The sequence below is a fragment of the Oikopleura dioica genome, chromosome 1, assembly GCF_907165135.1.
Source record: "Oikopleura dioica chromosome 1, OKI2018_I68_1.0, whole genome shotgun sequence".
NCBI lineage: Eukaryota > Metazoa > Chordata > Appendicularia > Copelata > Oikopleuridae > Oikopleura > Oikopleura dioica.
In genome coordinates this window covers 2312196-2337755 of record NC_137291.1, presented here as the reverse complement: position 1 = coordinate 2337755, position 25560 = coordinate 2312196, and the positions used below count along the sequence as shown (strand labels likewise).

Sequence of the window (25560 nt, the reverse complement as noted above, 5' to 3'; positions counted from 1 at the left end):
GAAATCCACGGAAGGCCAAAATAAAGTACCATTTTAAAGATTAACACCTTGTATGGGCCTTTTTGTATATAAGTTACCAATTCTGCAATAGTGTCGCACAACAAATATGTTTAGGTTTTTTATTTTCGTGCTTATAGGATTTTTCACTGTCGAAGGAAATCGTTTCTTGACAAAAATGATCATGAAAAAAGCCCATGATTTATATTTTGCCTGCGAAAGAAGTAAGTTATTGAAGATTCTTTTTGAGTTTTCAATTTGAAGAGTGACGCCCTTATTTTTCTTTTTAGATGCGTTGGAGGCCTTAGAAAGGTTTTTAGTTAGGTAAAAAAAATGTATTTCTGATATTTTTATTGTTAAATAATATTCCATAAAACTTAAACGAAATTTTTGCTAATTTGAAAAAAAAAATTTAAAAATCTAAAAAGGCCGCCCTCCTTCCCCGACAGAATATCAAATCATTTCGGCAGAATGCGAAGAAATCCCAAGGTACTACCGTTAGTTCCCTTCCATTAACAAAAAATTCAAGGTTCTACATTTATTATCTGACCACCGTCAATTCCAAAACACGAAATGAGCTGAAGCACGAGTTCGAAGAACATACTCAAACACACAAGTATTCAAAAACAAAGTGAAAGAATGAAAGTCTTATTGGAAATAAAAAGAAAGAAAGAAACAATACTTGTATTTGTCGCATTTTACAGTTTAACAATTTTCAGTTGCCATGGCAAATTGCTACTGAATTGCCCTCAGGCGCGTGCGTATTGTTTGCCTTTTTCAAAAATTTAAGAAGGGGGAAAGACAATTCGTGATTTTGATTTCTTAACATCTGGTCTAGCCATTCCCAGTTGAGCAAATATCGAAGAAAGCAATTATCGTTGCCCATTTCAATCTAAAATTTCTGAAGAGCATAATCGGTTGCTAGGAGGGTATAAATGAATTCTGGGCCCGCTGGAGCTGTTTGAACAAGGAGAGCATAACCACTCAATAACTCTGATCGCCGCAAGCGACAAACAATAGACAACTTTTATTGAGTGCGGAACTCGTTTTTCTAGAGCCGGGAAAGAACGACTTTGAAATCAAGGAAGAGACTGGAATAATGAAGAATCGGGAATAAAATGGGTGAGAATTTTAATTGAATATTTAAAATTTTAAAAACCCTTAACATAGATCAATGTTTTCAAATCTAAATTCTAGCGCCGCGAACCGAGCCGGATGTCTATTCCTACCCAAACGGGCCCCTTCCGCCAAGTTACACACTCACCATTTCCTCCGCCCGCACTCGCCAAAGAGGCTACTTGAGTTCAACTTTCGCCGAAAACTTTCTCAAAAGAAATCATTCCCAAGAAACGCAAAACTACATCGTTGAGCATCGGTTGGCAGAGATCATTGAGCCGATTTTAATCGAACTTATCATTAATGGAGCTGAAGGAGGAATTTCCCCGAAACAATTTCTTCTGGAAAAATTGAAAGAAATCAGAGAAAAAGGCCTCGACGCTGTTAAATGGAATCATTTCATCCCTCAATTCAAGCCAGACGCGAAATTCATGGCGACAAAGACCCGCGATGAAATCGAAAGAATCGACTCTTATGGCCCGTCGGAGGAAAGATTTTACGTCGCTGCTTACAATTTTCGATACAAACGACTCAAGGCGGATTTGCTGAAAGTCTGGCAGCTTTATGTCGAACAGAGAAAGGAAAGAAGGCGGATTAAGGCGATTCAGAATAAAATGGCGAAGGAACATTTTGAAAAATCAATCCGTAAGTCTTATTCATTTGATTTTGGTTTATTCAAATTCAAATGATAAATTTAGTTTTTAATTTTCGAAATTTAATTTGTGAAATAAAGAATTGATTTGGTACAGTGGTATGAGCGGTTTCCGCACCCCTACGATTTTTTAAAATTACACAGTAAATTTTAAAAAACTCTATTTATTGTATTTTTCGGTAATAGAAAATGGCGTGAAAATTTCATAACTGGAAACAGAAATCGAATATCATATCTGAATCAAAAGATATGAATTTTTAAAGGCGAAAAATAGGGGTGCGGAAACCGCTCATACCACTGTACAAGATATCAAATCAGAGAAATATATGAAAGAATAATCAGCAACAGAAAATACCATTCTAGGGATTTTTATTTATAATGAGTCATAACTTATGACTTTAACCAGAAATATAACAACTTTTTCGAGATAAGTACCATGTGAACTCATTAAGACAGTAGTTACAGCGGATATTATCAAGGAAATACTGAAAGAACACGTTGCGGACTAAGTACTCTGAAGCAGGAGAGTCTTTATGGGGTGTCCATAAAGAGCTACTCCTCCAAAGTCCCAGTGAAAATTGAAATGACGCACGATAACCAGGGAAAGCTTTCACTTGATACTCTCGAGTCTGACCGATAACGCGATCATTCATTTTGAGAACTTCACGAAATCGATTGATGCCGAAATTAATTCTCTCGACAGTAAAAGTATTCCATTCGCCATCTTTGCATGGAACATCGATCAAAAATTCAAAGTCTTCCTTTTTTCTCTTCTTATCTAACTTTGAGTTATAAAATTATATATTTTCTATTTGAACTTGAACTAAGATTTTTTGTGCTCCAAAAAGTTGGACAAGCCTACATCGAAAAATTTTAAAACAACTTCGTCAACTAAGCTTAGCTTATTTGCAACTCTTATCTAATTGAGCTGGTCCTAGTTTTATATGAAGCTCATCGGATGTCGAATTATCTTCATTAGTGACCAGAGGCTTTCGCCAAATTGAGAAAAATAAATCTCCATTTGAATCTGCGCCAGGGTTGGCGAATTCGTGCCCGACCGGCCCAACAAACAAAAAATTATTGCGCCTGGAAAACGAATTGGCGCGAGTACGGACGGGTATGCCCGGTTTCTTCTTTGAATCCGAATCCCCATTTCTTCCCATGAAATATTTACGAATGACTCGCATTGATTGACGGACTAATCACCGATTGCAGATCTGATTATCAGTGCCGTACCTTAGGTAAAGCATTTTAGAAATTATGTCCTTGCGGATAGTTTTGGACGAATTCGCCAGCCCTGATCCTCAGTATTGAAAATGATCAATGACTTATTGTAATTTTCATGGCTCCCAGATGAAGATGGGCAGAGTATATCAACTGACATTTTATAGTTGTCATCATGTGAATAATAAGAATTCGCAGCACATGTGGCAAAGCTTGGAGAAAGACTTCATCCATCAATTATTGTTTCGCATCTTTATAGAAGGGTAGAAACCTCAAAAAAACGACACAGCAGTAAATGGACTAAAAATAAAACCAAATTTGATCCGATATTTAATATAAGGATTAATTTTTTTACCCTTGTCTTTTCAGTCCTTTGCAAGGATCCGCACATGCTGGCGGCGTTGCTGTTGTCACTATTGTTGTTGTTTGAGAACTTGTTGTTGTTCGTCTTTCTCCCGCACAAGTCCAAACCCAGCTTTTTGAATAACGCTTGTCCGTTGCATAATAACGCTGCCCCCATCTTACATCTTCACTTTCCCAACGAGAAGGCTGTTTAAATTTTCCTCCTTTACAGCGGACACGACCTTTTATTTTCCCATTGAAGCAGACGATGTCATAATCTGCCCAAAGCTCGTTCTTGTTTTTCTTACTCCGAATTATTTTGTTTGGTTGAAGTGTTCCGTGCTTGATAAGTGTTTTCTCTTTTTCAAAACACGGAAATTCGTATTCTTTGATGCATTCCATAGCGTAAAGAGGTCTTAAATTTTTTGGCATATCAAAAAGTAATATTGACTTACTTCTTTATAGAGCTGACTCCTTCTCTGGAGCATTTGGCGATGATTTTCGTGTCTCTGATATTCCATGTCGGCCAAAATTCTCGGAACGACCAAAAACCATCATCACATTTTGCTCGGCAAATCACTTTATTCTTACTAAGATTTGTGCAGTCCCAATGACCGTTGGTGATAGCGTGGTTATCATTGATCTCTGATATTTTTTCTTCGCAAAATTCAGCATAATCGATTCCCTTGCAAAACTGCAATGTTAAAAAGAAAATCAATCTTTTCATGCTTAAAAATGCTAAGCACAAATGATTTTAAGAAGAGAAAGCATGCTGATTTTGAGATCAAGGGGATTGAAATCAGAGACTGTTTAACCCTATGCGTGACGCGGATGCACTCAGTGCATCCGCTCATGGTTTTCTGCCCATTTCTCTCTCAAATTTCGCCCGAATTCAAAAATTTAAAAAGAATAAGAATCTACGTCCAAAAACACGTCCAATCTGCTTCGTAACATTTTAAAAACAAATTTTATAGTAACCTAAAAACGTAAAAAATGTCCTAATTTTACTATTTTTCGTCTCGAGAACAGCTATTTTGATGCATGTTACGTAATTTCGAGCCCGTTTCGCCGCCGAAGAAGGGGGTATTTCGGTCTCTGAGACACTGACAACAGCGAATTCAGGCTGTTTTTCTTCTAAAATTGGCAAAAATGAGCAAAAAATTGTTCTAGATGGGTCGGATGCACTGAATGCATCCGCGTCACGCATAGGGGTAGTTCTGATCGTCACGCAGAGGGTTAAAAAACTGCATGTGAAAGTTCTTCAAATCGGAGTAAAACGAGAAAAATCCTTTGATATCAAGTTCAATATAAAGACTTTTGAAGTCGGCACAATTGAATTATATTTTATTTTTTTCTTTTTTAATCGCAGATAATAGTGGATGATTTTTTTAAAGCAGAAAATCAGTTTCGTCGTCAACAGTGTCGAAATCGTACCAGCCTCGATGGGTGAAGCGGAGAAACTTTACCGCGGTTTTTCTCGGCCGAAAATTCGGCGTCAAAAATACTGGCCACATAAAGCGAGTTTGATTTTGAATACTTCTGACTCGATGATAAACAGCTAAAGAATAAAGTTTTTAAACTCAGAATCGTTCTAAAGACTCTAACCTTTAGCTTTTCCGTCCGAAAGGTTGTTCATTATATTTCCAATATTTACGCCTAGAAACTCTTTTTTCGGGTCTTCCAAGACGGGGTACCAATTGTCTTTGTATTTTATCTCAACACCGCCGGTTCTATCTTGCTTGAGAATTGTCATCAGTCTATTATCCCGGTGACATTCAAACTCAAACTCTTCAGTAGGATTTTCCTCAAGCATAACAGCATCGATAATTGCTTTTTTTGGCTCGAAATTGCCGAGCAAACGACCATTTGGCAAATCAAAGACTTCTTAAATCGAGGTTCTAGACTCTCTTTAGATAATCTTTTTGACTTTTCGGATGCAAGGTTAATTTTCAGGGGATGGCCAATAAGAAGTCACTATTTCATTTTGTCGATTAAGAACCATCCTTCACAAAACTTTAGCAAAAAAACGCCAATATTTGAAATTTTAGTCAAATAATCAAAAAAAGTAGAGTCTATTTCTTTTTCGTCCAATTTGATTGACTCATCGTCTCTGAATAAAAATGGAAAATTTGTCGATTAATTCTAAAACTTTCTACTTACGGGGAGTTTTGGAATGGCTTCTCATGAAAGATTGAGCCGCTGACTTCCATTTTTCCTCTGAAATCTTTGAGCTTCATCCTTTCTTCGAAAGTTGTTTTGTAAGAATTTCTAGAAACAAGTTCCAAGCGATCGGTAAGCTCTTTAGGAACATCATGATTTTTGAGGAAAAAGAAGCCAACTTCAGTGATTGCCTTCAAAAAATTGCTCTTCGTCGCTTCATCTCTTGTTTTTAAAAGTCCGAAGTCAATAATTGGTATTTCAAAAGTGATGTTTTCTTGCATCTCCACTCTTATAATCAACGAGTTTTTTCATAGTAGAAAGTACGGCAAGGGTATGATCTCGTTATTTTGATAATAAAGTGGTATTTCCGCTCCATTATGCTTATTTTACAAATTATTCAATAAAGGTCCCAGGGTTCGATTGACGAACCGTATCGCATTCAAAAACAAATGGAAATCGTCCTCAAATAAAAAAAAAATCTTGAAATAAATCAAATTTTTCAGAAACGAAAGCCCTGAAAAGCTGGTTCTCAATTACCCGCGTTCAGGCTGCACGAAACCATGAAGCCGCGAAAAGGATTGCGAAAATGTATTGTCTTCATTTTGGAAAATTCTACGTCCGCGCTTGGGATGCTTTTACAAAGCAATCTCTGAAAACGAAGCGATATTTTGATCAAATTGAAAAGGGCGAAATTGAAGATTATAATGCCTTGCTTTCGAAAGAAGATGCTGATGCAATTTATCGACTGCCGAGAGTTATTGCGATAAAGATTTTCAGCTTTTTGAATATTGAAGAAATCAGTATTTGTAGAGCGGTTTCAAGGGAATGGAATATTATCACACAAGGAAAGGGGCTCTAGAATCGAATAAGAGCAATTCAGAAGTTGATAAAAGTACAAAATAAGGCCAATAAGAAGTCATTTGATCTATGAGGATATCTTATTTGTTTATTATGTAATCTGACCAATCAGAAAGAGCCCAAAAACAGCGCCCTCACTTTGGTCAACAATCGACTATTCCGTCTGCCGCCATCAAGTTTCCGACTACGCGGCAAAACGACATGCTGAAATTGCCCGACTTTATCTCTCCAAGCTCATTCTCAGCTCTACCATCCTGGAAACATCGACTTACCGGGCATTCGCAATGTGTCGAAATGTCCAGCATCTGAATCTCTCTGGCTGTCGGTTTTTGACGGACGAGCAGGCGGTCATCTTATTGGATGGTTTTCGGGCGTTGTTGACTCTGGATTTATCGAAAACTTCAATAAGTGACACTACTATCAGGGCCCTGTCAAAGTACGGCACGAATTTGCAAGTGTTGAGTTTGGCATACTGTACGAATTTTACGACAAAGGGCTTGCTGTATCTATCCGGAGGGGAGGGATGCAGAATGCTCAAGTTTTTGGACATGGTAAGAACAATTAAGAATTCTCCAAGTTGACAATTTCATTGACAATTTTACGCTTTTCATCCAATCAGATTCTAGTATTTCGCCCATCAGCAAATCATTTATTCTTTAGAGTGGTTGTCTTCAAATCTCAACCCAAGGATTCGCCGCCCTCGCCTCTCTTCTCAATTATCTCAAGTCCTTGATTCTCAATGATTTGTACTCATTGGAAGATGAAGCTGTTCAAGTATTCCTTCAAAAAGCAAAAGGACTTGAAGAACTTAGCCTCTTATCAGCAGGAAGATTGTCAAATGGAGCATTTAGAGATTTGGAGAACTACTCGAATTTGAAGAAATTTGCTTTGAGCAAGAACTTCAAAGTTTCGGACTCGCTTCTATCAAAGTTAGTTAAATCTTTTTATTTTTAAAAACACTGATATTCAGGTGCTTTCGATTTTGCGCGAAACTTTCTTCCGTTTCAATAAAAACTGTCCTCAAATCGGCGATGATCTTCTGAGGACATTTGGTGGACTAAGATCGTTGCGAGACATAGATCTTTCCTGCTGCCCCTGCATCACTGATGCTGGAGTTCGTCACTTGGTTGATGGCCCGTCTGGTGGTCATCTGACTCATTTGAATCTCAGTTCGATAAACTCGCTCACGGATGTTGCGCTTTACAGGAATTGATGAAGGAATAATAGAGAAAAGAAAAGCTGCTTGGTGGCGCTGTTTCGTGAAATGTGGCCTATAGTAAATTCTGATTGGTCAGTCGTTCGATTTCATTTTTAATTGTTCAAAATAGAATTTGTTTCTATCATCATAACAGAATTACTTCGAAATGCCACAAACTAATCTTTCTGGACATGAGTTACAACGAGCGAATCACCGACTCTGGCTTCGAGCTTCTATCAAGTAAGACCTTTTCTCGTCGTCCATCCCTCATGATTTCAGGTCTTCACAAGCTTCAAGAGTTCAAATGTCGCGGCTCAGTCATCGGAAGTCATGGAGCTTCAGTGATCGGAAAAATCAGATCGATCAGAAAACTCGACTTTGCGGAATGTCAACGATTGGAGGACTTAGAAAAGATAACGAAAAATTTCAATCCGGATTTGACGCATTTGAATTTCTCGATTATCCGAGGTATGAAAAAGTATCTTCCAATTTTGACTAAAATTGAACTTGTTAGGACTCACGAACAATGGAATAAAACATCTGGCTTTCAATTGCCGAAACTTGGAATCAATCCGAATCGCCGGCTGCCCAGAACTGACTGATGTAGCGATTCAATACATTGCTGGCGTTTGCCGATTTCTGAAGCACATCGACGTCTCTGGCCTCCCCCATGTCTCTGATAGATCCGTCAAATATCTGAAAAAAGGATGCAGAAACATGAATCATCTCCAGGCAAAATACTCAAGCTCAATAACGAAGGAGGCGATTGAAAAAGCGAAAAAATGGTTTGCAAACGTCGAATTTTGCTCGAATGATCCTCCTCTTTGGTGGCAAGAAGGTAAGGAATCCGATTTCAGGCTCATTTAACATTGAAAATTAAGCATATGAACGAATCGATCGAATTCTAGAGCCTCCAGAAGGGTGGCCAGCCGCAGATCTTGACCCAGTTTCAAAATCTGTCAACGCTATTCGCCAACTTGATAGGTATTTTTCATCCTTTTTTTCTCAATATCTATTATCCTTAGTGAGTTGAAGGGTTCAAACAGACCTCAAACAACAACAGGAGCAATAATAGATAAAAATGCAAAAGCAAAGGAGCTTCAAGAGCTTAGATTTTCCATCGGTAAGCGCAATCTGAAAGTCTCCGTCAAAAATCTTTTTAGCCGATTCGCCGCAGTTCTGCCTCGGTCAATATCGAAATCTCAAACGAGCGCACAGAAAGCCAAAACGAGTTCAAAAACAACTTCGACCAGTTACTGCTCCCACTTCGCCCTTGCCACCGATTTCTCGCCCAAGATCGCAAATGAGCATGTAGTTCTCTTTAAATAAAAAATCAACAGTTGCAAACTATTCTCCTTTATTGTCGATTTTGGAGAAGCTCGTATTTGAGCTGAAGCGAACTCTGAGCAAGAGTACAAGACCAGCAGCAAAACAAGCACCAGAAATCCGCGCAGCCGGAGTATTTTGAAGGGATGTTGTACTTCAAGCGAATCAGTTCCCGCTGCTGAAATGCTAAAAAAATTGGTCCACGGACGAGAAAGGGTTAAAATGATACCGAGGGTAAAGGCATGGCCCCAAAAAGCGCAGCAAAAAGCGCGATTTCCATCAAGTCCAAGCATTTCTGCCGTTTTCGCTATCGACATGCATGGACAACTAAAAAATTATCCCCCCTTTTCATTGGCGAAAAAACTTACCACCAGGCGACGCAACATTCAGAGCCGCTGCAAAAAGCTTCAAAGCAGTTGTATTTCCAGTCTTTTGGTTGAGTGCTTTTGATGAAGGGCCATTCCGCGCCGGGTGGATTCTGAACTGGAGGCTGACTGGTGATGACTTGGGGAGAGTTTTGTTGAGCGGGTGGGGTGTAGTTGGGGTTGTAGCCGGAAAATTCTTGAGCTTCGCCGGCTAGGGGAGCGCTGGGGTAGGATGGTGGGGGGTCTTCTTCGCTGCTTTTTTGGTGTTTACTCGATTTTTTATGGAAAAGGTGATAAGAATACGTCGCGAAACATTCCTTGGGTTTCCCATTCTTCTTTTTTCTCAATTTTATGATTTGAAATCTGAGTTTGAGGAATTGCATTTTCACAGAATTGTGAGAAATCGGCCAAGTCAGAAGACAAACTAAAGGCAGTTGACAAATTCTGTCTTGAAAAATGATATTCCAAAAATGACCAGCTGGGATTAAAATCTTAAGGCAGCGGCGACTATTTTAAAAGCTTTAGCTTAAGCTTATACGATTCGGAAATTCTGCATCAGCAGAAAAGGGCCCGAAAACCGGGAAAAGCGCCGGCGCCGAAATGGACGAAGATGTTTTGGCTTATTTTGAAAATATAATGACCAGTTGTGAGTTATTGAGAGAAATATCTTCAAAAAAGCAAGCTCTAGAATTGTTAATTATTGATAAAAAAAACTAATCAGAAATACTGAGAAATAAAGAAAAATAGCAAAAAAAAGGTAAAAAAACAAAATTTTTCTTATATTTTTAATAAAATATTTTAAATAAGCTTTTTTGAGAATGAATAAGGGTGTCTCTTCGTTTATAAAACATTGAAATCATCAATTTTTCGCGAAGGCTTGTCAGATAATCTTAAAAAATCCGCGTTGAACTTTCAAAAACGTATTTCCCTTGTCGTTATTTTCAAAAAAATCTCTATTCAGAAAAAAATGTTTATTTTAGAGAAAGAAAACTTGAAACTGAAACGCGGGTGACTTAACGTGTTAATTCAGTTCTCCGGCGATCTTCAATTCATTGCCCTTTGCTAATCAAAACTAATCAAGACTTGTGGCGCAAACTTATTTCGCTACAAAAACGCAAAGATTAAAAGCTCAGAAAACGATGCTCAGAGCGATTCAGAGAAAAACCGTCAATTTACTCATCTTTTTTTCAGGAACCGATTTTTTCAAATTTTGCCAAGAATTTTCTTTTTTTTTTCTTTTAAAACAAAATAAATCAGTGAAAGTCCTGCTTGTCTGCTACCTCCAGCTAGAAAATCAAAAGCTTCTCCATGAAAGCGAGAAATTTAGAAGAAATGTCGAAAACGACTCGCCAGATTTCGAATACAGAATAACAGAGAAACCGGCAGAAAAATTGCCCGATGAAGAATCACCAATTCAGCAAAAAATAAAGAGGGTTGAAAAAGAAGTTGATGTGATTGACATGAAAAATTATCAGAAAAATAACTTGGCAATTGTAAAGGTAATTTGAAAAATTGCAAATTGAGCACCATAATGACGCATTTAAAATGGAATAATGGTTTTTTAATAAAGCAAATAATTATGAGGAATAAATGATATTAAAAAAATAAACCGTTAGTTGTTGGAGACCATTTCCAAATCAGCAGCCTTCATTAAGCTCATCTTATGGTTAAAAAATTTAGACTCGAATTGTTCCAAATGGAGTCATTTGCTTCCTCCATGTTGCCAAAAGCGCGGGAACTGCCTTCACCGAGTATTTAACCTCCAACATTGTTTCTCGATCCCGAAACCCACTCGACCAAGATGGCTACTACTTCGGCAACCATCGAATTCCTTCAAAACACTTCGACTGGAGCTCCGTTGAAAATCTCAAAAACGCAATGACGGACAAAACAGAACATTTTGAAGTCATCACTCTTTTGAGAGAACCAGTTTCACGGGCGATCAGTCACTTTAACTTCATCAAACGAGATCGGGGATGGGCTTCGAAATTGCTCGTTGGAGTTAGTTTGGAGGAATTGCTTGGGAACTTGGACTTGATGATGCAAGTAAGGGGTTTGTGGCAGGATGGACAGGCGAGTGTAAGTTGGCTCAGGAAAGGGGACGAAAAAGAGCCTCAAATCAGGGGGAAGTAAGAGTTTTATGATGATCCCTTTTTACCCACAGAAGCTTCAAGTTTTCATCCCCTCGAAAAGCGGAACCCACATCGGCCAATCCTGGGTAAAACACGAGTGGGATCGAACCCTCCCGAAATCCGACCAACTCCGAGATCTTGAAGAAGACAGCCTAAACTTCGAAAAAGTCCTCTCAGACGCTGCTGATCGTCTCGAATCATGCACTTGGATTGGGTTGAAAGAAAGACTCAATGATAGCATTGAGCTGCTGAATAATCAATTTCCGAATGGAATTAAGAAAGATGCAGTGATGAAATCGACGGCAAATAAGTTGAATTATGAAAAACCGGGGCAAAATGTTCTTGACAAGCTCAAGGAAAATGGTCGGAAAATTTCACTTTTCTAGAAAATAAACTCGATTTTTCGATCATTTTTGAAGGTTTTGATGCCGCTGGACATTTGGTTGTACGAATACGCCGTTGATTTATTCAACGCTCGCTGGAGCTATTATAAAACTGGAAAAGTCGAAGAAATCCCAAAGCGTCCACCTTTTCCGAAAATCACCTGCAGATCTACTCGTTATATTCTTATGTGCTACGAAGGCCCTTTTGGACGATTTGTTTACAGATGGCCGGCGCTCGAAAATGTCGAAAGCGAAGCTGAAAGAGCTAAGCAAGAAGAATATTATCAAAAATGGATGAAGGAAATTCAAGATTAGAAGTTTTAATTATTTATTTCTGTAGTTTTTTTGCCAATAAAGGATATTTATTTGAACTTTTTTCTTCATTATTATTTTTTTAATCAGATGATTGATCATGTCGAGAAAAATTGAAAAAAAAATTAAAAAGGATCTTTGTTTTGGAATAAAATGTATGTGAGAAATCAAAATTAATGATATTTGCTTATCTCAACTCGTCAATTCTCCGTTGGCAATCTGATGTGAACTCATTTCTTTCATCATTTTTTAAACAAAATAATGCAGAGAAATCGAAGTCTTCGCCATTTTTGCGAAATTCTGAGCCATGGGACGATACACAGGTGTTTTTTTGTCAGAAGATTTAACAAAGTTCTGAACTTTGAAATTTCAGCAGATTTTTGGCGGCGAATTTTTCGCGAGAGAAAAGTTCGAGGAGAGAAATGAGCTCGAAATGGCCAGAGAGATTGGGAAAACCTCTGGAAGTAACGGAGAAGCTATTGATGGGGCCAGGGCCGGCGAATTGCCCACCGAGGGTTTTGGAAGCAGCAGGTTTGATTTGTCAATTTTTCTGCTCATATTCTTCTTTTTCTTAGCAAAGCCGCTTCTCGGCCATCTCCACCCAGATTTCTGTGAAATCATGGACGACGTCAAAGCCGGGATCAAGCACCTTTTCCAGACCGAAAACGAGCTGACCATCGCTCTATGCGCTTCTGGCCACGCCGCAATGGAAGCAACGCTTGTCAATACGCTTGAAGCGGGAGAAAAAGTCGGAATCGCGAAAAATGGCATTTGGGGCGAGCGTGCTGCGGATATCGCTTCTAGAGCCGGTATCAATGTGGCGATCTTGGAGGGTACTCCTGGAAAGTCGTTCTCGAAGGAAGAAATTGAAGGGTTCCTAGAGAAAGAGAAACCAAAAGCGTTTTTTATCACTCACGGGGAAAGCTCGACCGGAGTTTTTCAAAATATTAAGGTGACTGGCAGAACAGTACTTTAATTCCGGTTTTATCAAGCTTTAATTAAGGGGATCGGAGAGATCTGCAAGAAGAACAGCTGTCTTTTCATGGTCGATTCTGTCGCAGCGTGTGGCGGAGTTGAACTGAAAATGGACGAATGGGGAATCGATGTTCTCTACACTGGAAGTCAAAAAGTCCTCAGCGCTCCACCGGGAACCGCTCCAATCTCTTTTTCACCACGAGCTCGGTTTTTTGATTTTTTTCTTTTTCTTTTATTACAAATTTTATAGCCAAGCGATCAGGAATAGAGAGACGCCAGTTCAGAGCTACTATCTTGATGTTGAAGTTCTTGGTCGATACTGGTTAGTTTATAAGATTTTTGTTTAATTTGAAAAATTAGGAATGTTGATGCGCAGCCTCGATTTTACCATCACACTGGCGCTGTGACCAATATTTTCGCCCTCCGAGAAGCTCTTTCTTTCATCTCTTCTGAAAATCTAGAAGAAACTTGGAAAAGACATAAAATTTGCCAGAAAAAGCTTCATGAAGGATTGAAAGAGCTCGGGCTGGAGCTGTTTGTTGAAAATCAAGATGATCGACTCCCGTGCGTGACGACTATAAAAGTTCCAGATGGAGTTGAGTGGAATGTTGTCACAGGTAAAATTCAAGGCAAATTTGAGTTTATGAAAAATAAAAGCACTGATGATGGAAAATGATACGATCGAAATGGCGGGAGGACTCGGCCCTACTGCTGGAAAGTGCTGGAGAATCGGGCTGATGGGGTTCAACTGCACGGAAAAGAATGTTAATAAAGTTCTGCGATCACTTCAAAAAGCTCTGCAAACAATCGGTTATCTGAGTAAATAAATATAAAAAAGACCTTTTTTATGAAAATTGCGAATAATAACCCTAATAACTGTTCTATTTTTGATAATTTACAAAGGTAAATCTAGAGCAATATTGAAAGAAAGTGACCTTTCCTACTCTTCTTGATTGAATTTTATTATCGCAATTGTAAATGATCTCAAGCTTCGACAAATATCAAGCATGATGGTCCTCATCGAAAAAGGTAGTATTTTTCGCAATAGAGAATTTTCTTATGAAGTGGAATCTCTTGATTTTGAGTTTCTTCACTCAGGCTCAAGTCGCAAGGCGAACGATTAATCGTTCTTGCCCGTAAGTTAAATGGATGTTCTTCCATGGGATTTAATAGCTTTTTAAAAAATGAAAGAGCCAAAATTAAGTTTTGTTTTGAATCCGAATGGGTTACATTTATTTTCCGATAAGGGACGCTGATCTTGGGGAATTATGCGACGAAGATTGCTTTGAGAAGTTTATCGTTTGTAAAGATGGCTGTATGAGCTCTTCTTGTGAACGCCAATGCGCTGGAGAATGGACTGGTAATCACATTTGTTCCAAAATATGCTTTTAATTTTTAGACTGCTTCAGAGCTTGTCCATGTGACGAGCTCTGTCCCAACGGTTGTGAGAATTGCGAAAATGCAATCTGTGGATGTAAAGACCCCAAGAATGATCCGTATTTCAAGCAATGTCTGAAGGAAGCGAGGGGAAGATTGGACGATTGTTTTGAATCTTGCGCGACAAATAACACTTGCTATGATGATTGTTATGGCGTGTTTGAAGAGGAAAAGAATTTTTGTCCGTGTATGAAAAATTGTCCGATGGGATGTTCCTGTGAGGGTGGATACAAGTGCGAGACTTATGTGACCGCACTTTGCCAAACTGATCAGTTTAATATTGATTTTAACGGTTTCACAAGTTTCAATTATGTGATTTCTGTTGATGGAAGTTTCAAGGTTATCAAAGCAGGAAATAATTTTTCAACAACAATTCAGGACAAACGCCATTACGAATCTCCTATGTATGGCTATTATCCGTATCTTTCTCGATCTGGACATGCGATACTTCGAGGAGAGATTTTTATTTTCGGATCATCGCATGATTCAACTCAAAAGGTAAAAGCTTTTCCAATTTCAATAAAGATTAAAAAAAAATTATAGATAGAAAAATTATCGGATTGCACACTCCAGAGCATTGGTAGAAATTTAGTCAATTCTTTCGATGGTAGAAGAGGATCCCTAACAACTGTTTCTGCTGGAACCGAGTCCGTTATTTTATGCAGAGGTCTGACGGACGATTGCGAAAGCTTTGACGGGGAAGTATCACGATCAATCAGTTCTACACAAATCAAGCATGACTTTTCTTGTATGGTAGAATTCGAAAATGCACCTATAATCATTGGATCGTATTCACCACTATCCAATCGCGCGGAAATACTAACATCCAGGTGATCTCAGATCTATTATTTTTTATTATATTATTATTCAAAAATAAGTGGTTGGCAAGATATTTCTCCTCATCCTCATCAAATTGACGAACATACTTGTCTTTCAGTGGACAATGGGGTCCTTACCATTGGTGGATACTTGCACGATGGCAATGAAAGAGGTTATACTAAAAATGTTTACCTTTTTCGAGATCATCAATGGACAAAAGTCGGTGCCATGCAATCAGTAAAGAATTATCAAATTTTCTTTTTTTTTTATTTTTATTAAAGGTTTTTTCTCTTGGGTCTTCAATATATTTTGTTGATTATTTTCTTGTTTTTGATGGTGAAGAGTCCCGGTAAAACTAAAAAGAATTCTTGTTTTCAACGATATTATAGAAATGTTGAAAGGGCAATGTGGGATGGTCAGAATATAACATCTTCGATGATCATAAATGAGCATGAAGGTGAATGTACTCGCCCAATCATCTTCGAATCCTCTCCAGATGCCTGCACCGATTCCTGTCATGATTTTTGCTATTTTTATCCTTGAAAAATTTTATCACCAAATATCCTTTAATAAAGTTTATTTAAACAAAAAAATCTGGATTCAGTTGGGCAAACATATTCTGCAGATTTTGATAGCCACGGAATCGATTATTCGTTAATGCTAAAATACATTTATCAGCTTCAAGGTTGTTGTATAATTGATGATTCTCATTTTGAACCCAGAAAATTGTGGTGGAAAAATTAGAATTTTGATGCAACTTTGATTCACTCATTTTTCTCTTGAAAATAAAAGTTTAACAGAAATAAGAAAATAATTACCTCTAGCATTGAATTGAAGCGGTTGCTGATTTTGATATTTAAAATCACTCAATTCCTAAAACAAAAAATTCAAGACATTTTTTCTCTTCCTATTTTTCACCTCTGAATTGACGCCTTGATCTTTCACAAAGAAAAATATCAGAACTTGAAAAATTCGCATTTTTGGTTCTTTTCACTAATCTGGGAATTATGAATTGAGTGATTTCTTGGTTGATTTCGCGCTTTTATAGCATCTGTATATATCGTTGGTGCTCTTTGACGCCTCGGATTTCTGTGTTTTTGGCGCATCAGCGAGCTGAGCTCATCCTTTTGAGAAATGGCATGAATAAATAAACGAACGATTTGAGCTTTGAAGGATGTTCAAGGGTCAAGCTGGGGTCTAAAAAGCCAATCCCTCAAAATTATTTATCAAATTAATTCTTTAATTATAAGAAAAATTCTTTTTATTCATAAGTTTAAATAAAGAAGAAAAAAAGTTTATGCCGTCTTTTTAAATTCTGAACTTTTGGTCTTGCCAAAACTCTGTTTAAATTAAATAAGGAGCGTCTTGACATTCTCGAAGTAAAAACAAATGCGATCAGCGTGCGGCAATGTCCTGCCTGGCGCTTATCTCAAGTCTGGGCGCGGTCTCGGCCTCGTTAACCGCACCGCCGCGCTAGAGCGCTCCGAACACAATCCCAGTCATAATCGAGCAACTTCCTGTTTCTTGAGTTAACGTGAAACAAACGGTCATTTTTGGAATTTGACTAGAAGAATTATTTTTTTCTTGAGAGATGATGATTTGAGAGAATCTGAGAAAACGTCATGAAAATTTTGATTTTTATTTTATTTGAGTTGGCTTATTCAAGGACTGGTTATCTGAAAAACAAGGATTTTTATGAAGAAAATTGATTCAAAAAATAATTTTTATATTTTATTTATAGAAAATAATTTTAAAATTTTCATTTTTTATGCAAGAATTGAGCTTTTTCTGAAAATAAAATCGACTTTTTCGAACTTTCATAAGAGATGAAAGCTAAATTTCGAGCCCTTAGACCGAGGGATACCATTTTGAGCAATTTGTAGATCGGTATCGAGTTGGTAATCCTCAGTCAGGAAATTTGCAAGTCCTCACGAGGGCTCTAGAAAAAAGTTCCGGGACATGCGCGCGTGATATTTTGTTGCGCAAGTGGAACGTAAACACGAAAGTTCAACCTTTTTAACTCGGAATTTCTTAACAAAAACAAAGTCAACAAGCAAGGGTGATTTTCGAGTTAATTCTCAGGTCATATTTTCTTTATAAATGGAGCAATAACCAGTGACAGCATTTCTTTCGACTTTTCTTCTGGTCGATACAAGCCGCTGACAAGGCTTGTTCCAAGTGAACTCTTCACTGACAGCTCGGAAACAGTCGAAGAAATCAATGTTCCAAGAACTTCCAGTTCCATCGGCTTATCCTCGCTTGGCGCTGCGTTTTCCCAATTCGTCCTCGAGGAAATTCTAGAGGCGGACGAAATCGCCTGCGCTGCGAATACACTTTCGGTGAAAAATGATTCGTTCATGTGGGAGGCGGAAAGTGGCCTGGATCAGCATGGAGTTCCTGTTCCGATAAATACAGCGACGAGTTGGATTGATGGCAGTGCTATTTACGGTGGAACTTCAGAGAAAGAAGCCTTTCAGCGCGAATTTAAAGGTGATTTAAATTAATGAAAGATCCGGCAGGGGTCTTTTAGGGGATTTTAATACTGGCTTAACCCTAAGCCGGAGATCCGGGTGTCAGCTGACGTCAATATAGGCCGGAGTCTAGACTATTAAATTTTAATTGTCTATTTTAAAAGAAATTCTTTTTATATAATAATGTTTGGTAAAGAATAAGGAAAGCGGATCTCAGCTCTTTCTACTAATTGCTTCAGTACGATATTGCTACAGTAATAATATTAGTCCGCTCAACCGGTATTTGAAAATAAAGAGGAGATTTTGATTAATTGGATTGTCTAGTAGCGCTTAGTTCAATTAATTATATAATTGCCACTTTGAATTGTGTTTTAAGATGGGCGGGTACTCTTGTGCGAACGAGATGAAGGATGCTTCGTTCGTCATAAAAAGGTATTTATGTTACCCTGAGCGAGATAAATAGTTTATGAACTCCGCTAAAAATGGCCCGATTTTTTAGTTGACTGATCATTTTTGAACCCAAAATGGAGTCATGTGGAATAAAATATTAAAAAGGTTAATCAGAAATCCACGAAAATATTTTGCATGCGTGTAAAAATAATGAATAACAAATAATTGAATAATTAAGCTGCGGGAGACGAAAATGCTCCCATCTGTAATCACATTCGTCTGGCATCGCTACCACAATGCTGTGGCGGAAAGCGTCAAATTATCAGACGAGGGCCTTTCTGATGAAGCCATTTACCGACAAACAAAGAGGCTTGTTATCAGCACCCTTCAAAATATCATTTGGTAGGGTTGACAAACTTGGCAGTGGTATGTTTTCTGAATTATTTATAAATTTGTTTAGGTATGAATGGTTGCCACTTATCGTTGGTGCGAACTTTTTTCTTCCCGAAGATACTGCATATTTAGAAGGCAAGTTGAAGTACTATCTGGGTTTTTTTGCTAGAATATTGAATGCAGCAAGCGGTCTTTAATTGATAATTTTTGCTGAGATAGCAAATCCTCATTTTATACCATGTTTTTTTTTATTTCGATAAGGGGGTCGGAGAATGTACAGAACTGTTCTTCTTATATAGGTAGAATTTGTCTGATACCATACCTATTTATTATCGTTACGGGCTTGGAGTACCTACTAGGGGGGTCCCGGGGGGCGAAGCCCCCTGAGTTAGGCTTTAGGGTTAGGGGCATCATCCCAATTCTAGCCAAATTTTAGAATAATTGGTCCTGTATCAATACTAATTACATACTTCCGAAAGTCGGGCAGCCCTTTATGCTAGGCCTTAGCCAAGGAGCTTCGCCCCGGGACCCCCAGTCCCATAACCAGAATCCCAACCAAGATAGGGGCTTATAGAGGACAGTTTTTTAGGGCGCCCGACTGATAACCCTGCTACACCTGATATTCTCAAATATGAAGCTGAAATATTAGAGTAGTTGAAACCAAGGTGACTCGTGGAGAGTACTGATAGCCAGGCTGACCAAGTCAGTTTAAATCTGTATTTCCAAAACACCTTATGAAAAGACAGCTTTCATTATTTTTTCAGGGCGTCACAACGGGCACGACCCTCACATCGACCCTCGTGTATCAGTCGAGTTCGCCGCTGCGTCACGTGCCCTTAAATCAACCCTTCCGACCCTTTTACCGATTGCTGACGAAAACGACACAAACACTTGTGCCTTAAAAAATTCAATAAGCGGCTCAATGCGACTTTGCGAAGATCCAAAATTTGATAAAGTTGAACTTTTATTGGGTCTGTCGCGCCAATTTGCGGATAATGTCAATTCTGACTATGAAGATTTTGAGAAGGATGCCAAAAATGCCGCGGAGTTTGAAATACCAGGAAATTGGATCGAAAAAAATTCGAAAAAATTCACGAAAAAAAATTTTAATCCAGGAAAAAAGCCCTTTTTGACGTCAGAAATTTCCTTCATTTCTCCACTCCTCAAGAGTCAGATCTTGCTTTTTTCCCAGGCTTGATTGCCGAGGCTGATTCTGACAGTCTCCGGAAACTAATCGCTCTTCAAATGCAGAAAATTCGCCATAGTGACTGGCGATGGTTTGAAAATTTCGAATTGAACTCGCTGCTCGAAAGTGATGATGTCGCGCGAATTTCGGCGACCACGTGGTTGGATGTTTTGAGCATGGCGTTTGGGGATTCTTTCGATTGGAATGGGAATGGTTTTCAAATTCTAGAGCCAGGGGCTCCTTGTGTGATGGATGCGAATGTAGAAGAGATTTTTTTAGGAAAGGGTCAATATGTCGGTAGTGTCAGTAATGTCGATAATTTTGACATTTCTGACAGAATCAGTATTCTTGAAAATACTGATTTGTCATTTTGATCTTAAATCTTTTTTTGTGAAATCAGCTTCTTTTTGACTCCTAAAATCTAGAATGCGCAAAAAAGCAACGTCTGTCAAACTTGGTTCAAGCAATTATTTCCGCCATAATCGTCCTTGTGGTAATTTTGGCGATTTATCTGACCATGGTATTTTGGACTAAGAAAGAACGCACCGCAAGACAGCGGAGAGAGAGCATGATCCAGATCAAACCCACAAACTCTCAAATGCGACGATACACTCAATTCGGACAATCAGTCCTTGCTGGGCCTGGTGCTTTGGCTCAAAGCTTTCAGGCGACGGAAATTGAGTGTACTGAGAGTTTTGAGGATCGGGAGGTGACGATTGGCTTTGAAAAAGAAGGAGATAAGGAATTGGTGATGATTTATAGTCTCCCAGTTATTCTGTCTGCCAGACAGCTTTTTGCGCGTCATTTTTGTAAGCATATATTCACCAGAAGAAAAGCCCTGTATAAATGTGATGAATAATTTCGGTGAAATGGACCAGTACTTCATCCACAAAATGAGCGACCCGAACAAGTCTCCCTCAATTTCCGGCTTCGTCGCGAAAAATCGTCGAATGGACACTTTGCTTCTCAAAAATCACGGTCGAAAAGACCTGTATCTTGAATTTGCTTCAACTTGGCAGAGAAATGTCTTTGTCCAAGTTTTGAAAAGTTTTACCATCAATAATGGAGTTGAGCTTGATTTGAAAGAAGAGTTGGACAATAATATCGACGAAATGGCCATGTCTGGAGGAAAACGAAGAAAGCTTATCGAGGATTTTCTTCAAAAAGCGTTCACCAAAATGGTTGGAAAAGATGATGACGAAGATTCTGTTTTTACAAATATTGTCGACTATGATGATGAACATGGACAACTGATTCTTTCGCAAATTGAACTTGGCCAGCTCTTTGGCCAACGTCAGAGCTCGACGTTTATACAGTAAAGGGATGACACTGTCAATATTTGATGTCCTTCATTTGCGCAAGCAATTGACAGCGCTTATTTTTTGTAAAAAAAAAATTAAGATTCAATGTCGATGGAGAACTATTTTCAAAAACAATCTTCAATTTCTGACTTTGCTTCATTCCTGTAAAGACCCTGTATAAAGCGATGGATCTAACAGACAGTGGAGAAGTCCATGTCGTCGAATTCATCAAGTTCCTGACTCGCCTTACCGAAAACGATCCTTCCTGGCGAGCGGAAATTCTCCAGAAGCAATACAAAGATTCGATGATAATTTCAAAAGAAGGAGTTGAAAAAATCGTCAGTTTGATCACAAAAAGCTCTGTCGGAAAAGACATAAAAGATCTTCACGAGGCATGCAAGGCGATGATGAAAGGCCTTGGGATCAAGTCACGAGAAGATCAGGCGGAAAACGAGCTCTTTATACAGTTGATGCTTAGTACAAGCAAAGTCAGTCGGAGATTTACAGTTCCAAGGACGACGAACAGGCGATACAGCCGCTACCGGGTCCGGAGCCTCGTGATGAAAGATGAAGAACAATCGTTTTACGGCAGATTTATACCGAAGAAAGTCCGACGAATTTTCGAGCAAAAACGAAGGCATTTATACACGCTCTTCATTTTCTTCGGAATAATTATCGCTTTGATGGTCGACAGAATCTATTTCTTCTTATTTCTGAACGAGTCGGCAGGAATTCGGCAAATAACAGAAGTTGGACTTCTCATGTCACGATCCACAGCAGCTGCGCTTTCTTTCATTTACCCAATGATGCTTTTGTCGATGTCCCGAAATTTGCTGACTAGGCTTCGGCAAAAAGCAATTAATCAGGTCTCGGCTCCAATTTACGTCTGAAAGATTGGCTGCCGATAAAAGCATTAAATAATAGATCATTTCAATTTTTAGTGAAGAGGCCTTGAAAAAATGGCAAAGCTCTCTTAACCAATTAATTTCAGAAGTTGTCAAAGAGTTCACATCCGAACACCCTTACTCAATAATCTTATCTTAATTATGAAAATTAAATCCTCTTAGTTTTCAGTCATTCAACCAAATCGAATCCCAAACTGAGCCCTAAAACAGTACATTCCATTCGATCAATCCGTCGAGTTTCACAAACTTGCTGCTTATGTCGGCGCTTTTCTTTCCCTCATCCACGTGATCGGCCATTTCCTCAATTTCTACTTCCTCTCCGAAGCGCCATACCAAGCCGCTTCCTGCGTCCTCCCTCAAATCTTCAGCGACGACGAGCCCGAGAAGTCATTTTTCCAGCTCCTCTGGGCCAGCCATCAAGGCATAACTGGACTGCTTCTTGTCCTCATCATGTCGATCATCTACGTCTTCGCCGCCGCCCAATCTCGACGAAAACGGCATAAGGTCTTTTGGAAGACGCACATGCTCTATCCGCTCTTCTTCATTCTACTGAGTCTTCACGGATTACAGGCGCTACTACAGGAGCCGAAATTCGTATTTTACCTGCTCGGGCCGGGGATTATCTTTTTGATTGACAAGATAATTGAGCTAAGAAGATCTTATGTCGAAGGAACCGTTTTGCCTTTTCTAAAGGTTGTCAGAGTCTGTTTACAGTGATTGTTCGCAAATAAGGCTGTCTGATTTTCCACAGAAGCGTTGTCATTTGTTGACGGGTTCATATTTGAATACACTTTCTTTGATAAAAGAAACAAGAAAATAAACGGTGAAAAGTGCCCCTCAAGGAATTCGACCTTCTTCAATCCAGCGTCACGTGCTTGAGAATGAAGAGACCGAAGAGTTTTGATTATCACTCGGGTCAGTGGATCAGAATTGCTCTCCCAGAAGGTCAGTTTCTCTTTATCGAAATCAAGGATGAATAATTTTTGCTTCAGTTTCAAAGTGGGAGTTTCATCCCTTCACTCTGACTTCTTGCCCTGCCGATGACTTTATCAGCTGTCACGTGAGAGCTGTCGGTCCGTGGACGATTTCGCTCAGAGAGCATTTGAAAAAAGTCAAAGCAGGAAAACTCCCCGTTCCAAGGATGTACGTCGATGGGCCAATTGGCGAGGGTCATCAAAATTGGCACAAATTCGAATGCTCCGTTTTGGTTGGAGCTGGAATCGGGATCACTCCCTTTGCGTCGATTTTGAAGGACATTGTTGGGAGGAATATGAGCATGACAAAGTGCAAGAAAGTCGTGTTTATCTGGGTCAAAAGAAGTGACAAGCAGTTCGAGTGGATGGTGGATATTCTCAAAGGACGGGCTCAAGAATTTCTTTTATAAATCAGATTTCATAACTAAGAAAGAAAATTTAGTTTTTTGAACCCTTTTGCAAGAAGCTGAGAAGAACAGTAACATGATTGAAACTCACGTTTTCATCACTCAGAAAAAAGACGACTTCGACCTGCGAACTCGAATGCGATACTTTCTGGAGCACAAACTCGACTCTCCCTGCGGCAAGAGCCTCTTCACTGGCCTCAGAACCGTGACCCACTTTGGCAGACCAGACTTCAACGAGCTTCTAGAAGATGTCCAGCAAAAAAACTCAGCGATCGGGAAAATTGGCGTGTTTAGTTGTGGACCACCGGCGCTTTCGAAAGCAGTTGATAAAGCTGCGAAGAATTTGAACAAATCAGACAATGCTCTCTTTGAGCATTTTTTCGAAAACTTCTGAAACAATGAGTTCTTAGATATTTGCGAAAATATAAATAAACTTAAATTAATTCTGCTATAAAATGTTGCACTTGAAGAACACTTGAATACTAAACTGTATACTTCATGAAGTATACTTAGGGTCGACAAGCAAAAAATAAACCCCTAAAATCCCTTCAGGTAACTGCCTGAAACTTTGGAACTATATTATAGTCTATATGTATTTTGGCTAATCTTAAAAATTAGTTATTGAAAATTTTTTGGTATGATCACGTGATCACGTGATACGGACCCTCGAAAAGCTAGAAAAGCTTGCCAACCTCGATCCCCTGACCGCAGGTGATCATAATGTAGCTCACATGAAAGAGCACAAAAGTTCTTCCTATAGAATCCAAAAAATTTTTGGTGGCAACATCACATGAGTCGCGAGAGGGAATTGATGCGTCCAAAATGGCCCTTTTTGCAACGTATTTTGGCCTAAGTAGCCCGTGAAACCTGGATTTTTAACTCAATTTAAGCTAGTTTTGAGTCCTTTTATAGCTAATTGCGTCTACTGACAGTAAAGACGGCACCAAAAATTTTTTTGACTAAACCACTAGAACAAACCAAGACCTTTCTTTTTGGCCGAACGAGAAGATGATGCCATAAGGGGATCAAGCTCGGCAAGCTTTTCTAGCTTTTCGAGGGTCTGTTACCCGTGATCACGTGGTCAGACCAAAAAATTTTCAATAACAATTTTTTTAGTTGGGCCTAAATACATATTGTCCCAAAATTTCTAGGCTTTACCACAAGGGGTTCTTGGGGTTGAATATTTGCTCGTCGGCCCTAAGTGTACTTCAAAAATTGAAGCGCCTTGAACTGTGCGGCTTGAAGTCTACTTCGGCGCTTCATCTCTACTTCAATTTGGTTCTGTCGGCTCCACGATTTAAATCACGCTGATTGTGGCGGATGAAGTGGCAGCTAAAGGTTTCGATAAAGGCTTTAATATTTTGAATAGCGCGTGAAGTAGGAGTTCCGAGCCGTTTCGTACCTTCAATGCGCTTCTAGAACGAAGGGCGCTCTGCAGATTTTTGAAGCGCAGGGGAAGAACACTTTTTCCAGCTCTGAGCGTGACAGTTTGTTTTTGCTTGTCATTATTTTCGGTTTTTACATTGGATAATGCAGCTGTTTCCGCTGGTCGACCTTCGACTCCCGAAGCCAATGTTATATCAGTCGAAGCCATAAAAACGAGATTATTATATATTAACCAGCCCTGAATAGGAACTAAAATTGAGGAACCTTAATTCTGGATCGAAGTTCAAATAGACAGAGGAGATACAGTTGGTCACTGACAAATGCTCAGGAAGTCGAGGACGCCGACAGCGATCAGTTTCCCTTAAAAGAAATAAATTTTAGTTATTCTTGTCAAACAAATAGATGATTTGAACTCCGCCCGGTTCCATTGTTTTTAAACAAGTATGGGAATCGTGATCCGCCTTTTTGATAGTTTTTCATGCCTCCTTTTGTCAAATTGAGAAGGACTGTCGCAAAAATAGTAAGATAAATTTTGATTCTACGAAAGATTTCAACTAATCTTAAATTCAAGCTGAATCAATTCTGACGAGATGCCTGGATAATTGCTTTGGATTGAGAATATTAACTTAATGGATTTTGAAAAAATATAGTCCTTAGAAAATTTTTGTGTTAAACAGGGATCCCAACTTATTTTTCAAGTCGCTCCGAGCGACACACGGAATTAATCCCAAAATTTAGCAGAAATCGGAACAAGTCATATTACTGGTATGATATAAAAGGTCGATCGATAGTTAAGAATCACGGATTGAACATCAAAACCGCACTCAATGTTTCAGTTTGGGATCCCTGAA

General features: G+C 38.9%; 5 protein-coding genes and 1 long non-coding RNA gene across 6 annotated transcripts; 3 read left to right on the top strand and 3 right to left on the bottom strand.

Moving 5' to 3' along the window:
* Nucleotides 1–1115: 1115 nt before the first annotated feature.
* On the top strand, nt 1116–8864 carry LOC145711482 (F-box and leucine-rich repeat protein 13-like). The gene is made up of 11 exons (XM_081789174.1): nt 1116–1119; nt 1195–1758; nt 5995–6343; nt 6462–6900; nt 7010–7278; nt 7702–7787; nt 7827–8015; nt 8062–8385; nt 8429–8531; nt 8573–8670; nt 8711–8864. The coding sequence occupies exons 1-11, from the start codon at nt 1116–1118 to the stop codon at nt 8860–8862; spliced, it is 2577 nt and encodes an 858-aa protein (XP_081645300.1). The 3' UTR covers nt 8863–8864.
* On the bottom strand, nt 4720–5785 carry LOC145710382 (uncharacterized). Its single transcript, XM_081788128.1, has 3 exons — nt 5492–5785; nt 4937–5441; nt 4720–4889 (listed from the first exon to the last, which is right to left on the bottom strand). The coding sequence occupies exons 2-3, from the start codon at nt 5142–5144 to the stop codon at nt 4720–4722; spliced, it is 378 nt and encodes a 125-aa protein (XP_081644254.1). The 5' UTR covers nt 5145–5441; nt 5492–5785.
* A 40-nt stretch (nt 8865–8904) lies between the features above and the next one.
* Nucleotides 8905–9621, bottom strand: LOC145711481 (uncharacterized). The gene is made up of 4 exons (XM_081789173.1): nt 9542–9621; nt 9242–9490; nt 9103–9200; nt 8905–9059 (listed from the first exon to the last, which is right to left on the bottom strand). Exons 1-4 carry the CDS (start codon nt 9619–9621, stop codon nt 8905–8907), a joined length of 582 nt encoding a protein of 193 aa, XP_081645299.1.
* A 2706-nt stretch (nt 9622–12327) lies between these two features.
* LOC145711480 (uncharacterized) lies at nt 12328–15839 on the top strand. The gene is made up of 15 exons (XM_081789172.1): nt 12328–12388; nt 12439–12596; nt 12641–13017; nt 13069–13247; nt 13291–13362; nt 13401–13657; nt 13698–13859; nt 14089–14176; nt 14288–14400; nt 14440–14816; nt 14856–14975; nt 15021–15307; nt 15356–15533; nt 15578–15645; nt 15686–15839. Exons 2-15 carry the CDS (start codon nt 12488–12490, stop codon nt 15837–15839), a joined length of 2541 nt encoding a protein of 846 aa, XP_081645298.1. The 5' UTR covers nt 12328–12388; nt 12439–12487.
* Nucleotides 15840–15854: 15 nt separating this feature from the next.
* On the bottom strand, nt 15855–16300 carry LOC145695423 (uncharacterized). Its single transcript, XR_014133724.1, has 3 exons — nt 16215–16300; nt 16115–16169; nt 15855–15956 (listed from the first exon to the last, which is right to left on the bottom strand). It is a non-coding gene; the product is annotated as an uncharacterized LOC145695423 (long non-coding RNA).
* A 385-nt stretch (nt 16301–16685) lies between these two features.
* Nucleotides 16686–23717, top strand: LOC145711479 (dual oxidase 2-like). Its single transcript, XM_081789171.1, is given in 14 exon segments — nt 16686–16815; nt 17379–17786; nt 18144–18199; nt 18396–18559; nt 18618–18685; nt 19315–19597; nt 19666–20029; nt 20176–20497; nt 20565–20944; nt 21208–21903; nt 22153–22605; nt 22749–22887; nt 22935–23301; nt 23372–23717. Coding segments are annotated over 14 exon segments (4176 nt in total).
* The last annotated feature ends 1843 nt before the right edge of the window (nt 23718–25560 follow it).